This window comes from Sebastes fasciatus, chromosome 8 (assembly GCF_043250625.1).
Source record: "Sebastes fasciatus isolate fSebFas1 chromosome 8, fSebFas1.pri, whole genome shotgun sequence".
In the NCBI taxonomy this organism is placed as follows: domain Eukaryota; kingdom Metazoa; phylum Chordata; class Actinopteri; order Perciformes; family Sebastidae; genus Sebastes; species Sebastes fasciatus.
In genome coordinates, this window is record NC_133802.1 from 24807458 (window position 1) to 24825654 (window position 18197).

Sequence of the window (18197 nt, forward strand, 5' to 3'; positions counted from 1 at the left end):
TACTTAACTTCACAATGATGTCCAAATTGTAAGGATCATGCATTTGTGGGATGAGCAGCACAGCGGATTATGTGTGGTAGCGCCCAAGAAAAATTTGCCAAAATGCTCTGCTCTTATTATATTGTATTGTATTACATTGTATTGTATTATATTATATTATATTATATTATATTACATTACATTATATTATATCATATTATATTATATTATATTACATTATATCATATGATATTATATTATACTATATTATATTAAATTATATTACATAATATTATATTACATTATATTATATTATAATATATTATACTATATTATATTATATTATATTAAATTATATTATGTTATGTTATATTTTATTATGTTATGTTATGTTATGTTATGTTATGTTATATTACATTATATGATATGATATGATATTATATTATATTATATTATATCATAGTTTATTATATAATATAATATTATTTTATATTATATTATATTATATTATATTATATTATATCATAGTTTATTATATAATATAATATTATTTTATATTATATTACATTATATTATATTATATTATATCATAGTTTATTCTATAATATGATATGATATGATATTATATTATATTATATTATATTATATTATATTATATCATAGTTTATTATATAATATAATATTATTTTATATTATATTACATTATATTATATTATATTATATTATTGGAGGAAGTAATTGTTTCACATCGGAAGTGTTACAGTCGTTACCACGCGTTGAGACTTCCGGTGTGGTATAATACCGCTGCGCATACTTCAGGTTTGTTTCACCGTTTCACCTGCTCGCTGCTTAATCTAACACTATTCAGTACCTAGGCTGTTAAACACAGCCACGGACACAGTTATATGCTCTCAAATGTATATCTCTACCAGCTGTACTGACTGTTCCTCTTAAAGTCATGTAGTTAGCTCTGCAGACGTTGCTCAGCAACAACCGACCATGCTAGCTAGCTAATGTGTTAGCATCAAGACTCACAACTCTCAGCGGGTTTAACGTTATTAACTCATCTAACGGGACCATTTCACTAAACGTGTTGGCACATGTACGTATCTTAACAACAACTCAAACACTGGTTTATCCAGAAACAACTGAACTACGTTAGCAGGCTATCTAACGTCAATTAGCCTGTTAGCAGAGTGCTAACTGTTGTGATGCACCGTGTTGTCCCAAGCTGTTTGATCACTATCAGCTGTTTGATCACTATCAGCTGTTTGATCACTATCAACTGTTTGATCACTATCAGCTGTTTGATCACTATCAACTGTTTGATCACTATCAGCTGTTTGATCACTATCAACTGTTTGATCACTATCAACTGTTTGATCACTATCAGCTGTTTGATCACTATCAGCTGTTTGATCACTATCAACTGTTTGATCACTATCAGCTGTTTGATCACTATCAGCTGTTTGATCATCACTGTATTATTGCTCTACTGTTTATACTGAAAATGAGGACAGAAGCAGCAGGTTAAACCAATGTTCATTTAACTTGAATAGAAGTTGGTTTATTATATTTTTTGTTAAATATTGCACTGCCTTGTATCTTGAGATCTGAATTTACTTGTTTATATCCATAATTAATTTATCCATGACCTGCACTGTCCAGTATCAGCTATTTATTTCACAGTCACGCTGACCGAATTTTTGTCAAAAAAAGTTGCTGTATCGATTTCAAATCATTGAATCGCATCGTATCGTATCGCTCTAGATGAGCCAAATATCGTCCTGTATCGTATCGTTGCACCCCTAACCGTATACTATAGTAAACACCGATAATTGGATGCCAAACTTCACCAACATATAATATCTTGACTTGTGTCAGTTTCTGAATTATTCGTATTATAAATATTCTCTGTTTTTTGTGTAAACATGACTACGTTTGCAGTAACCGTGTTTGGAATTGGTTCACGCATTGCATTTTGGTGGGACATCACTGGGAACAGCAGGCGTATAATCAGTAATAAAATTGATGTTTCATCAAAACTATTGCTGCCTGCTGGACTTGGTGTATGCCGAATGGCGAGTGAATATCTATACTTTAAGTTAAAGGTCTTAATTTCATGATGTGGTTATTAGATAACTGCTGATTTACAACGATGCCTTAAAATATCACATTTTAAATGGTGATTCTGTGAAGTCTTAATTTTTCAGAATCTTGTTTATTGCCAGGTGTAAGAGGTATACACTAGGAATTTGCTTTGGTTTTGTTGGTGCAAATAAGCAGTATAATAACAAAAGAATAGATTAAATTGTTAGAATAAAATAAAAATAATTGAAATTCTACCAATATACAATATACAAAATAAGCTATAAACATGATATAAACAGATAGTGAAAATATTGCCGGTGTGCAAACAATCAGGTACCAGAGAGGGAGAGAGATCTATAAAGTGGTGAACAATGTTGATCAGTGTTTCCCAAAGCCCAGGATGACATCCTCAAATGTCTTGTTTTGTCTACAACTCAAAAAATGTTCAGTTTACTGTCATAGAGGAGTAAAAAAAGAGGGAATATTCACATTTAAGAGGCTGGAATCAGAGAATTTACTTTTTTTTTTCTTAAAAAAATTATTCAAACCGATTAATTGATTATCAAAATATTTGGCGATTAATTTAATAGTTGACAACTAATCGATTAATCTTTGCAGCTCTAATCTATTAGAACTGTATTGGTTCATTTTGTTCTGTATAAGCCTAACTCTTCATGGTTCAAATGAAGCTGAGCTGAAATGACATGTTATGAAACACTTGTGTCTTGTATGTGTGTGTGTGATGCAGGCGGTGGAGAGTGGACGCTGATGGGGGACGAAAAGGAGACCTGGAAAGTTAAAACTCTTGACGAAATACTACAGGAGAAGAAACGCAGAAGGGAATTAGAAGAGAAAACCGACCCCAAGCGCCAGAAAAATGTAAAGTATATCAAAGCTAATCTCAGACCCATATGACCCCTACGTGTTGATACAGTGTTAAAAACAATTGAGTCACTCTAATCCTATAGGGGTTGTAACGGTATGCCGGTATCAAGGTATATGAAAGTTCACGGCTATCATGCTGTGTACATTTGCTTATCTAAGGTATTGAAAAAACTGACATAAGCGCTTGTGTGTGTGTGTCTTTTATCCCACAAAACAATTGAAACCCATAGTATGCCTCATTTCTTACTCTAAGATCTGAGTACATTTTAATGATGTCCCCCAAGCTTTAAACACATATTCTTCGCTTCTTGTTTTGCACAGTGCACACAGGGCCTTGTTCCACAGTCGGATGATCGGGAAGCCAAACGAGATACTCCGGAGGAAGGAGAACTACGGGATCAAAAGATGGAAATAACAATTCGTAATTCCCCGTACACACGGGAGGACTCAACAGAGGACAGGTGCTTGGAACTGTAGGGAACAAACATGAATGTATTTTCAATATAAGAATATATTCTATGTAAGAATATAGTAATCATAACTATGTTTTCATTAGTGTATAATCACCTGAAACTAAGAATTGTTGTGTTTTCGTTGGATGCAATCTGCAACCACAACATTAGATGCCACCAAATCCTACACACTGTACCTTTAACTTCAAAGTATGTACGTCATGGTTTAAAATTTATATGCAACACAGTGTCGCTTCACTCTTTAGAGTCTCACAATGATTTCTTTACATTTATGCAGGGGCGAGGAAGATGAATCATTAGCAATCAAGCCTCCACAGCAAATGGCAAGAAAAGACAAGTCTCACCACAGAAAGGAGGAGAAGAGAAAAGATAAAAGACGTCATCGCAGTAACTCTGCTGAAGGAGGTGTGGGAGTGCTGCTTAATTACATAAACACAAACATTTTTTGCAGCCGATAACAACATATTTGGAACCAATTTTTAGGATCTGCTTCCACTCATGGCTTTTTACTTCTACAGCAGCGAAACATATACGACCCAAAGACAAAGAAAAAGAGCGAGAGAGTGAACGCAGGAAGCGTCAGTGGGAGGAAGACAAAGCCCGGCGAGAATGGGAGAGGCAGAAACGAAGAGAAGAGGCCAGAGCTCATTCACGTAGAGAAAGGTGAGCACCGACCCTGGAAAGACACCACATTATATTAGCTTAGATTAGTATTAAGTATTTATTCTTTTTGATTTCCACTTGGGTTTTATCAGTATACATGTTTTTGAATGCCTGTAAGTATTCAACTTGCTTGTATGTTAAAGTCTTTGAGAAACATGAAATTGATTCTTTTAAATCTATAGCTAATCTACTGTAGGTGTACATGTAAATGTGATATAAAAAGTATCAGAAGTCACACAAAACAATAGTTGTTCACCATAGATTATTTAGACTTTTCTCACTCAAGTCAAGGTAGCAAGATTGTAGGTGTGTTTTCTTTTATAAGCAAATTAAATCAAGCCTACATAAACAATGCAGATTCAAGTGGATACCCAACAAGTGACCCATTTGGGCTATGTTATTGCAATATATGAATCACTGAGTACAACTGTGAAGGTAACAGAGCAATGCTGCAGCCACAAACTAACTGTATGTGTGAGTAAGACAAGCTTTAACAATCCAAATCAAAAATAAACATTGACGAGATTGGGCTTTTGGTTGTCTGAACAGACCCCGATTGGATTCTCCTGGCTTTTTTTTGGACCACAGGGACCGGCTGGAACAGCAGGAGCGCCAGCGCGAACGGGACAGAAAGCTTCGCGAACAGCAGAAAGAGCAACGGGAGCTGAAGGAGCGGGAGAGGAGGGCTGAGGAGCGACGCAAAGAGAGAGGTGGTCGACGAGAAGGTCAGTGAATCACCTGCTGGATAAGATGCACATCTATTCCTCTTGGATAGAGCCAGGCTAGCTGTTTCCCTATGCATTCAGTCTTTATGCTAAGCTAGGCTAAAAAATGTCCTGATTCCAGCTTTTTTGTTGACATACAGACATGAGATTGATATCTTGTCATTTCACTCTCAGAAAGAAAGCTAACAATAATATTTCCCAAAATGTTCAACAATTTCTTGGAGCTCAAAATCCAAAGCAGCCAGAGTCTCTGTCCTATTAGTCATAGCCTACTATTCATAAGCATTGTGTTTTAAACCCTGTGACCTGTGATGCTATATCATCAGCATTGATTAATAGGAGACTTTCCTGTCCACAGTGCCGTCTCACCATCGATTGCTACCTGATGAGTATGGTGACAAATCAAAACAAGGTCACCACAGCCGAAGTCCCAACCGCGTTCCCCGGGACAGAGCCGATCTCAGCGAACCACGGAAAAGTGCAAGTGAGTTTATTAAAGGCCTTTCAGAAAAGCTCTCAGAAAATCTGGTTACTTTATTACTTGGCATTCGAATCATTTTGGCTTCATGCGCCACTGAGCAACTCTCATAGGAATGAACGGGTGCCCACATCCAACACTGTATACAGTTCTATATCCATCTATATCTCTGTATATAGTTCTATAACTGTGTATATAAAATTATTTAAGAGGTGCTGGATTATTTACACAATATTATCATATGTGTATTAATAACATTGGGGCTGTCCTCGACCAAAGAAATTCTCTAAAACAGAGTTTCTCCACAAAGAATCACATAAAAGCACCACTTTAAATCTTGTGTTTACCAGAGATGTGCTCATAAGTTTCTTATAAATAAGTCATTCAGCATGAGTAATTGACTAACAGGGGCCAGCCCTAATTAACATGATATAATATTTCATTTGAACATACCTTGGTTACTACCGGTATATTGCAACACCCCTAGTTTCAGCATAACTCACACTGAATTTTGTCTGCAGCATCGAAGGAGGAGAAGCCAGAGGGCAAAGACCTGCTTGCAGACCTCCAGGACATCAGTGACAGTGAAAGGAAGACCAGCTCAGGAGAATCCTCCATCGGTAAAGTGTTATATAACCTACAGTTTAAGCAAAGCAGACACGACCATTATACAAGAAAGTCACAGTACTTGGGTTGTCCAGTTACTCATCATCATTGTAAATGGCTAAACACTCTCGGGAGGCCTGACTTCTTTGGTAGGACATTTTCATATCTGATGATAATCAGGAAGCTGGTATGGGAATAATCACCCACTTATTCATTAGAGATTTGAACTTCACAGGAATTGATAAGTGGATCAGCTCTGCTGGAAAGCACTGTTGCTAACACATAACCATAAACTGCAAGATGACGTAGCAGTTTCAGTATCGCAGTTGAATTTCTTCCAATTTTAATAATTGCTCTTGTATCTTATTCCACCGTATCTAGCATCAGGATCAGGCTCTGATGAAGAGGATGACGATGATGAGGAGGAGTCCAGCAGCCAGAGTGAGGGTGAAGAAGAGGAAGGGGAGTCTGTTTCAGGCTCAGGAAGGTCTGAGCAGAGTGCAGGTAAAACACTGCTCCATTACTGTGCCTTATGTCGCTGAGGTTACTCAGCATCACAGGTTTAACACGGTGGCTTCCTCCCTTTCAGAGGACGTGAGTGAGGACGAGCAGTCAGTGGAAGACTTTGAAGAGGAGAGGGAAAATGGAAATCACATACCTGCAGGTGGGTAAACATGTAACCTGTGAGGTCTGTGAAGGGACTGTGTTTCCAATTCTAATCTGAGATGTTGCTGAACTTGGAAAGTTATTCTCATGATTCACATGTCCTGCAGCTCTACATTGTAATTATTTGTGTTGAGTGTTTTTTTTGTAATGTAAACAGTTTATGTCTGGAAACTATATTAGATGGAAGAGTTGCGTTACCATTGGAGAGAGTGCTTGAATCACAGTTGGGTCAGTAAAAGCTTGGCTTTGTCTGCTTAGTATTTGGCAGTTTATTTATAATTCTTCTCTTGAAGGTTAATAAAATGCCTTACCAGGATTCATCTCTGCAGGGTTCTTAAAGGCAATCTGTGATCCAAATGCAAACGAAAAGGTAGCCCAACCATTGAAAGTTCAAAACACAGGACTTGAACCTGATGTCAGTAATACGGGGACTAATGCTGCCCTTCAAATGGGGTCATGTTTACCATGTTTGTTCATATGAACACCCCCCTCTTGTGGTATTCATGACCTCCTAAGTGGATCTTTTGTGAAAGCTCCGAGTTCACTAGTTGTGACGTGTTTGTTGACGTTGTCAGAAATGGTGGAGGCCATGGAAGTAAATTTTTTGGTGGATGATAAGTGAATATATTGTAATTTTAGTCACATAGAGTTTTTCTTCGTAATTTTATAATATTTCTGAGGAAAATGTTGACCAACCTCAACCCTGTTTTTCCTCGGTCATTATGTCTTTATATTTCCTGCATTATGTTACCCACTCGCTAGTTTGCTAAATTGTTAGCCTCTGGTGGCTTCTAGATGCCGACAGCGTCCGTGTTGCCGTTGCCTAACCACTTGACTGGGTCAGTTGTGCCGGGCCCTGGGTTAAGGGATGGCCCAAAAGGGCCCTCTAACCTTTAAATAGAGATCCTCTTGTCCTGGGCAAGAGCAAGACACACGGCGGCCCTGACATTTACCATCAACACTGATTGGACATCCACATAAAAAGTGGCAATTTCTCATTTAAATGGGTACTCCAACGATCTAGTATTGCACTTCCATATAGTTGGGTGACTAAGATTCAATTAACACAGTAAATATATAATCCAACAAATTATATCATAAACATAACAGTGACTCTTAACTCAAACATGACCCCGATGAAGGCCACAAGCCAAAATGTGTATATATGTCTATGAAGTTGTGCTTTTTACCTCCTCAATATCTAAATTCTAGCATCTCATATGCACTCACCAACACTAAACTGGCTTCACCCTTCGCTCAGTGCCAGAGTCCCGATTCGATCATAACTCCGAGGAGAGCGGTGAGGACATGGAGGATGAGGAAGAGGAGGAGGAGGAGGAGGAGGAGGAGGATGATGCAGGAGAGGGTGACCCCACACCTCAGTCTCAAACACATTCTCGCTCCCCAACACCTGAAGAGAACTACATCCCAGACTCGCCCCCAATTTCCCCTGTGGAGCTGAAGAAGGAGCTTCCCAAATATCTGCCTGCTTTACAGGTCGGTACCAACATACCGCAAATGTTCATCCAGCTAAGCCACTAATTATTTATGGAATCATGTAATGCAAGTTATCAGTATGTTGAGGTCTACAATTAGATTGTGTGTTGTTTTTCAGGGTTGTCGCAGCGTTGAGGAATTCCAGTGCTTGAACCGAATAGAAGAGGGAACCTACGGTGTGGTGTACAGAGCCAAGGACAAAAAGACGGGTATGAAAATAAACATTTAGGTCCATTTGCTTTTGGGGTTCTCACGTGTGTTTATTGGTGAAACAGTGAATACGTTCTCATGTTTACAGATGAAATTGTGGCCTTGAAAAGGTTGAAGATGGAGAAGGAGAAGGAGGGCTTCCCCATCACCTCATTAAGAGAAATCAATACAATCCTGAAAGCTCAGCACCCAAACATCGTCACAGTGAGGGTGAGAGAAGTTGAACATTACTTATTTAAGTATTAACACTTGGCATGTCACGATACCAGTAATGTAGTTGTCGATACCAATACCAGTGAAATTTCATGATTCTCTATACCAATTTGATACCACAGTAAAAAACAAAAGTAACACCATAAATCCCAGGTCATAATTCCCTTCCCTTATTCCCTATTATCTATTTTATATTGCTGTGAAAACATCTCCTTCAAACAACTGGATTTATTCAAGTTTCTCACCAAAAACCAAATATTTTACAAGATTACATTTGAACACATCATGATAACATTATAGTTAACCGTCGCTCAATACTTGTTTTTCCTGAATAGAGCCTGAATGCATCATAATATAAATAAATGGCACCTCCCGTAAGACAAAGACAAGAGCTAGTTAAAGTTAACTGTTAGCAGTTGGTGAGCAGCACGGAGCTAACAGCTTACGTTAACTAGCTCTCCTCCTGCGTCCCCTGGACACGTCGATAGTGATAGTTTATTGCATCCCAAACACATTTTCTCGAGCCCTCAAGGTACCTACGGTACTGTATAAAAACGAGTACCATCACCTTTTCCGAATTTTGGCATCAACTTGGTACTTAAGTATTGGTTCTCGTGACATCCCTAATTAACAGTTTTATTGATGGGCATTCTTAATTGTTCTAGCTAAATGTAACCCTTGTTTTTCCTCTTATATTAGGAAATAGTTGTTGGAAGTAATATGGACAAGATCTACATCGTGATGAACTATGTAGAACATGACCTGAAGAGTCTGATGGAAACCATGAAGCAGCCCTTCCTGCCAGGTAAAGAGAGACAATCTGTGTGTTCCAATACACCATACTATTTAGTATGCCAGGAAAAATATTTAGTATGTTCCAATACATAGTATGTCAAATGCAGTATGTCAAAAATACCATGATGTCCTACTACATCTGGTGGTATTTTGCAGTATGCAAGCCAGCATGCTTTTCTGGCTATTCTGACCCACAATTCTCTGCGCGATATATGAGCAAGAGGGTCGAATTGATTTATTTTATTAATGTAATTTCAGACAAAGAAAACAAAAAATATCCAAAGTATAACATGTTAAAGTGAAAACAGTTATTTCCGACATGGTCCCAAGAAGTTAGAAGACAAAGAAAACACAACGAAGCACAAGACATTCAACATAAAACTAAACAAAAACAATACTGAAATCCCAAAACACGTCACCACAATTCAAGAAAAACTCAAAATAACTCCCACAACAAAAAACAATAACAGCCAAATTATTGTCATGTCATTGCAAATTTCATTATAAATCTGTTACCCTGTTCCAAAGAAAAGCCCCTCTCATGTTTATAGACTTGATGTGTAGCGGAAGGCTGTTCCACGTCATGGCAGCAGTGTAAAAAAAAACTTGACATGATCACAGCATGACGTTTCTCTTGCAGGTGAAGTAAAGACTCTGATGATTCAGCTGCTGCGAGGTGTCCGTCATCTCCACGATAACTGGATTCTCCATCGTGATCTGAAGACGTCCAATCTGCTGCTGAGCCACAAGGGAATCCTCAAGGTATGCTAGGACTGTGGTTCTCAGTGCGAACTGAAGGGGCTAGCTAGTTAGTTGTTACCTTGCAGCAACTATTCTCCCTGGGGTCTGTGAGGGCAGCTCAGGGAGTCCACAGCAAGTTAAAAAAAGTAGCTTTTTTCCATTCACTTCAACATTAACGGTTGTTAGGGACTAGTTGGTCTACTAGATGTTATCATATGCCCACACGCTCCAGCTTTTGATCGAAAGTTCAAAATGTACATAGAGACAGAGCGCTTTTTTATCTATAATTTCACTTAAAACTGTTACGTTCATTTGCACTCAAGTTCTTAACATTAAGAAAAATGCTCCGTACTTTTTTTTTGCGAAGTATTTAATGCGCACAGGAGTATACAAATATAAGCTTTATCATGTAGTTATTTCATATAGACTTTTTATTTATTGAATTACCGGAAAACATGCTATATTGTGATATACATCATTATATATATAATATAAAATGACCAATATTGTGATAGAAGATTTTGGCCCAGCCCTAATTAGTAGTCTTCCACCAGTTTCAGCCCTATGAATTCATTAAATATTGCTTAAAAAATGTATTGAAAGAAAAAAGCCTGACCATCAAATACAGAAAAATATATTTTCAGAGTACAGAAACTCATAAAACAGGTTCTTTTATTCCATCTTTTGATGATGCTCAACTTTCTCCCGAGCTAGCAGCAATGCAGCACAGTTGCACAAACAACGCATGATTACTGAACGTCAATTAGAGCATGAATTTTTGGCAGAATTGAACGGCAGACGGATTCCATGTGTAAATAAACGTTTGTCAAAGTGAACTTTATGTAAGCTGACAACAGAAAATGTGAATCACACAAATCCAATGCGACTATGCTGTACCCTGCGGCGTATTTGATCTCCTATGAGACGTCAGAGGATCAGGAAATAAACACCTTTGGAGGAATCTTATTAATGCTGAGGTGTTGTTCTTTTACCCTAAATGAAATGTAGCTGTGTTAATGTTAGCCAACTGTCTTGTACTGTAGATTGGCGACTTTGGTTTGGCCCGGGAGTACGGTTCCCCCCTGAAGCCCTACACCCCTGTAGTGGTGACCCTGTGGTACCGATCACCAGAGCTGCTGCTCGGAGCCAAGGTGAGAGTTCAACTTCACACTACTTCCACTCTTCAGAGGAAATAGCTGAAACTACAAATATTGTGATGTACTTCATATATGTGGTTACACCATCTTGATAGATTTGGTTTACCAAGAGAAGAATTGTTTAAAAGATCCCAAATACCACTGAAGCACTATTTGAGTTTTACAGTATATGATTTATGCAGCCAGACGTTAGACGGACTCCAACTTAGACGCTTGCCAGGCAGACTGTCTACTTTGTGTTTCTGCGGACTGCCACTGTGTTTGTTCTTCTCTCCACAGGAGTACTCCACAGCTGTGGACATGTGGTCAGTGGGTTGCATATTTGGCGAGCTCCTCACCCAGAAACCTCTCTTCCCTGGAAAATCTGAAATTGACCAAATTAACAAGGTTTTTAAGGTAAATGCCCTCATTTTCCTTTATAAAATGAAGTAAATCCTCACCATAAAGGGTGAAGCTCTTTTGTTTAGAGCCTGTAAATCTTTTGAGTGTATCGTCTGTCAGAGGAGGTCAGCGTGAATATCTGTAGTGCACCACAGGGTGGAGCTGTTGCTAGACGTTTAACCCAGCTGATGAAGTTATTATGAAATTGAGAAGATCCCCATATAGGGTTTTTCCATAGTAGGGGAGGTAGTCAAGCCGAACCATGCTGTGATCGCAAGTAGTCAAGCCACGCTGGCACAGTGCAAGTGTTTTTCTACAGCACAGCAAGGTAAAGCTGTTTACCTTGATGACGTATTGGAGGTGTCACAAACCGGGCTGTGGTTGTTACTGTTTGTACTATTCCTCCCTGCAATATTAAAAACTGACCAGAAAGTGCAGAATATGTCCACATCTGGTTGATTAAACCCGTTTTTATTGAAGAACAGCTCCGATAATTAACCATTAAAGCAACCCGCCTGTTTGCAAGTGGAAAGCTTTTAATGTGAGGCTGGAACCGGAGGAGGTTCGGCGTGCATCATCAGCAAAAACAGCTCTGATACGGCTGAAAGCAATCAGCAAACTGTAAAATAAGGCTGATATGTGAAAGTGCAAACAGAGAGAAATTAAACTCCAAACCACTCGGGCTGGCCCCTCTTAGTGGATTAGTCTTTAAGTAATTGTTGATTAGTCATTTGTTATGCTTTTTTCATGCTGAATCAGTTATATACAAGAAACCTATGAGCACATATCTGGTAAACACAAGATTTAAAGTGGTGCTTTTGTGTGATTCTTTGTGGAGAAACTCAGTTTTACAGATCTGTCCATTAAATCAACGAATTGATTAGTCGACCAAGAATTTCTTTGGTCGAGGACAGCCCTACAAAAACCACAGAGATTCAGGTAGAAGCTACAAAAGTACTGCGAGCTGAACACAGAGAGACTTTTAAAAACAGTGCTTTCTCTCTGGTCTCCAGCTCAGACACACCGGTTTAGCTGCTGAGGACACAGCTAAGGGGAGGAGTGGGTAACGGGTCAGCCCTGGTTATGATCTGCTTAAAGCATGACAGCAGCGGGGACTGATGTCATTCAGGCCTCCCAAGTCATCCTACAGTCTTTACCAGTTATGAATTAAAGTATTGAAATGTACTTAGGACTGGTTTATTGCCACATGTCTGTGGTCGATGAATACTTTTGCCAAAGTGGGAATAGCTCATATCCATTTCTCCTTGCACTAACAATATGCTGTCTGCTGACTTCTGTGCGTGTGTGTGTGTTGTCTGCAGGATTTGGGGTCACCCAGTGAGAAGATCTGGCCCGGCTACAACGAGCTGCCCGCTGTGAAGAAGATGACTTTCACAGAGTATCCCTACAACAATCTGCGAAAGCGCTTTGGAGCGCTGCTCTCGGATCAAGGCTTTGACCTCATGAACAAGTAGGATTCTTCTTTTCTTATTCCACACACAGGACACAACATTGCACCTCAACACAGTCTGTCTGACTGAGCTATTACAACTGTTTTCTGTCTGTGTGTGCATGTGCCTGTGTAGCTGTATGGATAACTGTGTGATCTTGACAAACCACTATAGCTCTTGCGGCATGAGCAGTACACCATAGTGTATTTGTTCCAGTAAATAGAATTTGGGTAAAAAAAACAAAAAAAACACGATCTTTCCCTAAACCTAACCAATTGGTTTCCTGTGAAGACGGAAGTTTATTTTGAAAAGACATGCTTGTATGCATGTAACAAATGGAAATTGACATGTGCGTCACATGCTACTAGACATTCGTAGGAAAACGCACGAAAAATGAGGAATAACTTTTTGTAAGATAGCATATGAATTGTTTTATGAGGATACGTTGATCATTGGTGGAACACAGACCAATATGAACCACTAATATCAGTAACAATCATTATGACTCCTAACAGTGGAAATCGCCTTACTTGGATGAACCCATTTCTTCCCTGTCAAATATTGTTACTCTTTCCAGCTCTTTTCATCCAGTCAGTGCATTTCTGGCAAGCTGACTTAAAACATGACAACGGTAGCGGTCTGGTAATTCATCAACATGCCTCAGCAGCCGCCCCGTTCCATCCCAGTTTCACACGCACACTCACCATGGTGATGCTCCACACTGCAGGAAAATGTTTTAGAAAACACACTTTTAATACGGAAAATCGTTTTCACACAGAGAGTAATGGGTTCATAATTCTTTCCTGCACATTCCGTAGATCAGCATTGTTTTTTGCAGCTGCAGAGAGCAGAGACGAGATCTTTACCCACCCACAGAGCCTCTTGCCTACACCTGTAAATGAAAACCATACCGCTCGGTTACCTCACAGCTGCAGAGGATGGCAACAGCGTGTCTGCTGTGGAGGCATCACGGTTCAGTGGAAGTTTGGCGCCTGTCCAGCGCAGCTGAAACCTTCCAGCTGTCGGAAGACTCACGAGGCGTTTACCCAGAGAGACATACAGACCTCAGGAGGTCAAGATGTAGACAAGTGCTGTTTGTATACATAGTATACTTATAACATAGTATAAGTTTAGAGGCTACTTTCATGGTGAGGCGCAGTTCATTTCGAACAAGCCTATTATCTTGGGCCTTAAGACCCAGAATACTGCGGGTGCGTATCCCAGGTATAAAGTCAGCTCACGGGTGCAGGAAGAACGCACTTTCCTAAACGATAATGATGAGGACACAAGCGGAGGATTGTCCCTTTCAATGCCAGTAGTGGCCCCATGTGTCAGAAAGCTGTTATCAGTCTAATCCCAACCTGTAACCCTTCCCAAGGATTCCTTCCACAAAGACAATCGGTTCAGTAAAATCTTTTCAGGCTGGTGTTAATCATTTGCCACACTGGCCCCGCTAACACATGACGGAAGATTCCTATGAGACAAAGTTAGAAAGCCAATTATCACAATTGAGCAGCTCCCCATTATGCCGTGTTGATCCTGTCATAACCAATTAGGACTTTTCGCACAAACCCACTGGCCCCTCATGTCAGGCCTGCATCTTGTGTCCAGATTGTCTCTCTAGATGTACTATAGTTAATACAGCTGATGTTAAAGGACCACTGTGTAGCATTTATGGGGATCTATTGGCAGAAATGGGAAATTATGTTAATAAGTATGTTTTCTTAAGTGTAGAATCACCTGGAAATAAGAATCATTATGTATTTGTTACCTTGGAAGGAGCCGTTTATATCTATATAGGGAGCGGGTTCTCTCCACGGAGTCCAGCATATTTCAACAGTAGCCGTAAAGTAGTCGATAACATTACTCGCTCCCGTCGCTGCTCTCTCTCTCTCTTGCTTCACCACTCACTTCCCACCTACACACACTCTGTAAGCACTCTACTCTTACAACAACTGGCTATAGAGAGGGTCATCGCATTTTTGCATCAGCCACCGTAGCAATCCTACACGCTTGGCACACGGGAGAAGTTGTAATCTGCAACCTCAGCGCTAGATACCGCCAGATCCCACACTGTTCCTGTAAAAGTCACGCCACTAGGCCTATATTTTTTACTTTTTTATGCATTATTTTTCCTGTAGTCCGTCCATCCGTCTATACATACATGAACGCAATATCTCAGAAGCACCTGGAGGGAGTTTCTTCAAATTTGGCACAAATGTCCACTTGGACTCAAGGATGAACTGATTCGAACCATCTGTAATGTCAATGTCAGTTTTAGTCGATACAGAAGCAGTTGGTGGTATTGGCTGCTAGGGGCAGACTCACAACAACCTGTTTAGCTTCATTTCTGTGTGTGTTTAGGTTTATCCTGGTTATGACCATATTTGGGATATGGTGTTTACATGCTCAAGCACATAAACAAAAAGCTGATCATAAACAGGTTATTCATGTCCATGTGAACGCGCTCAGTGTCATCCCTGCTTGCATCATTTTTTGGCCGTTTTGTTATCACTATTTTTCTGGTTCTGGCACAGAAAGATGATGCCTCCATTGTTAATCCCTCCTTCAAAGCCCTGATTGGTTTTCCAACTGGGGAAATCGCTGTCAGTGATCAAAACACCAGATCTATGTGAACTGCTGAAAAAAATTAGAGATGAGAGCCGTTACTCGGGGGTCTGGAACCAGATTTACCTCTTTACCAAAATAGATTCAAAGGGAAGTTTTACCATTTGTAACTATTGCTCTACACACAGACGTCTCTGTATATACAATACAATTCCACACAACAGTTTGAGCTGCCTGGTTGCTTCTTTATTGAAACGTAGCTGAAGTGCATTAGCACCTCCATATGAACTCAATCATTGACTCATTGAATCACTGACTGTTTTCCAGATTCCTCACCTACTGCCCCAGTAAGAGGATTTTATCAGACGAGGGGCTCAAGCACGAGTACTTACGCGAGACGCCGCTGCCCATCGACCCGTCCATGTTCCCCACCTGGCCGGCCAAGAGCGAGCAGCAGAGGGTGAAGAGAGGCACCAGTCCTCGTCCACCCGAGGGAGGCCTGGGCTACAGTCACCTGGTAAGCACATTAGGCTCCACTTTCTCCATTACATACAGCTACCAGGCTTTCCGAACGCTGTCTGTGTTAAATAGATTACAGACCTACAGGCTTCTGCTTTGTGTCCGGGTATTTCCTCCTTGTGTTTTCCATGATGAGCACCCTTTAGTCCCTAATTTTTTCAGCAGTGGTCCTACCCACCCAGAAGCTTGAGGCTGATACTGATGTTTTTCAATGAAAGTTCGTGTTGATATTTGCTGTCTTAACCAACAAATGAGACCATTTCATGCCAAATGTTTTGGCTGTTTATCTCACATTTATTCTTGTCAAAGTAGAAAAGCTTGTGAAACATTAAAGCTAGGGTCGGTAATGTTGAGAAACCAGCAAGAGTACGCTAGATTTTAAAGGTGCTAAATACGGGATTGGGAGCATTTCTGTTGCCTCTCAACGGCTCTCAACATGGCAACGACGAGCTGGTGGCTCGCACCGAAGGGTGCTAACAGTGAAAACAACAGCAAAAGTGCTGACAGAGCTAAAAGTGTTAACCTGAGGGGGAACCGGAGGGTGGGTGCTATGCGTCTGCGACGCTGATCCGAATGCTTCGATGCTTCGACTGTTGCCATGATAATCGACCTCCAAATCAGTATTCAAATGCTTTTTTTTTGCTTTTTTTTTATATAAGTATTTAATAATAATGTATAAATCCCAAAATAGCCCATGAAATAAGGAATAATCCCACATTATCCATATTCAGCATTAATTATTATTAGTTATTCTCAGACGGATATCGCTGGTTGTTGTGTGTAGAAGTGCGTGTGTGTGTACAGTAGTGAGGAAGTGGCACTGTCCCGGGCACTGACAGACAGATGAACATGTCAGCCTTCTGCGCCGCACAGCGAAGCTTCGAATATTTCTCACTGAGGCTTTGATGTCCAAAATATAATTTTCGGGAAACAGCCCTGTATAATAAACATGTTCATACATACTTGTATGGAATACAATGAAAATGTCTCATTAGTATCATTTAGGTTCTGGATTTTTCCAAATGTAACCAGTGTAGTGTTAAGTGTAAGAAATGAAACTGTGTGATATCAGAAGAGTGACTTCCTGTCGTTAACCATGAGTTCATTTTCCATAATCTCTCCAGGGCGATGACGACCTAAAAGACACAGGCTTCCACCTGACAACCAGCAACCAGGGAGTGTCTGCAGTCGGTCCAGGATTTAGCCTCAAATTCTGAGCCCACACCTGCAGGATACGTGGCTGTCTAAGCTGGAGCAGAGAGTTCTGGGACTTGTTGTTCTTTTGGAATTGGACAGTTTCACTGGTTTACAGCTGTAAACCAGATCAATATCTGACCAATTACAATGGTTACTGAATAGTCAGGACTGTCTCACAGCAAGACTGGTGGTCTCACAGCAAGACATGTTGAATCTCCTGAATTTTCACTTGACTTTTCAGCTTCTTCCCTGTGTCTTCAAGCCATTTCACCGTTTTTTAAACGTCGCCATTTTAGCTGGTAAAGAGGAGATGCAACCATACATCTGTTAGAAGTTTAGCTCTCATGTTTGACTTTTGTTTTATTTTCCCTTTTATACTTCATGAGAGAGGACCAGATTTTCTAAATGGTTGGTATTTCCTGGCTGCCTGAGCTACTGTATAATGATGCAGTATTGGCCGTGTTGTCCATGCAGCATTATGTTAGAAACTTACTTAGGACTGTCAATGTCACTTGATGACAGGGGGACGATGTTTTTCCTAGAAATAAAGTTTGAAACTTTGTTTTGTCTGCCGCTTGCCCTATATTTATAAACTCTGTCCAAGCTATGCAAACACAGCCGCACGCTGCCAGAGGAGGAAAAAAATGAAGGGAAGTCGAGCCTAAAAAAAATCCAGCCTTGAACCCAGCTCGGTAGTCGCTGTCCAAAAGTGATGTCATTCTCTGCACTGCACACTTTGTCTCAGTACTTTGTTCTTTCAGGGGAAAAGAGGCCCAGACTTCGCTCTGCCTTTGTTTTTAAATGGCTCTGCGACTTCAGAATTAAACCAATAAATTCTTTGATTTTGAGCCGAAGAAAAATAAACAGTACAGTTTTCGTTCCCCGCAAGACCGCTCGCTGCT

At 40.0% G+C, this 18197-nt stretch overlaps 1 protein-coding gene across 3 annotated transcripts; it reads left to right on the forward strand.

Moving 5' to 3' along the window:
• The first annotated feature begins 725 nt into the window (after nucleotides 1-725).
• On the forward strand, nucleotides 726-17857 carry cdk11b (cyclin dependent kinase 11B). Of its 3 annotated transcripts, none has more exons than XM_074644605.1 (20): nucleotides 726-798; nucleotides 2819-2949; nucleotides 3277-3416; nucleotides 3706-3833; nucleotides 3947-4091; nucleotides 4641-4816; nucleotides 5175-5300; nucleotides 5816-5914; nucleotides 6282-6404; nucleotides 6490-6564; nucleotides 7828-8063; nucleotides 8182-8272; nucleotides 8362-8483; nucleotides 9186-9291; nucleotides 9922-10043; nucleotides 11066-11173; nucleotides 11459-11575; nucleotides 12883-13031; nucleotides 15907-16096; nucleotides 17223-17857. In XM_074644605.1, the coding sequence occupies exons 2-20, from the start codon at nucleotides 2839-2841 to the stop codon at nucleotides 17313-17315; spliced, it is 2457 nt and encodes an 818-aa protein (XP_074500706.1). In that variant the 5' UTR covers nucleotides 726-798; nucleotides 2819-2838; the 3' UTR covers nucleotides 17316-17857. The 3 variants fall into 3 exon arrangements, with proteins under 3 accessions (XP_074500706.1, XP_074500708.1, XP_074500707.1); XM_074644607.1 differs by having other exon boundaries at nucleotides 4680-4816; XM_074644606.1 differs by having other exon boundaries at nucleotides 790-1081.
• The last annotated feature ends 340 nt before the right edge of the window (nucleotides 17858-18197 follow it).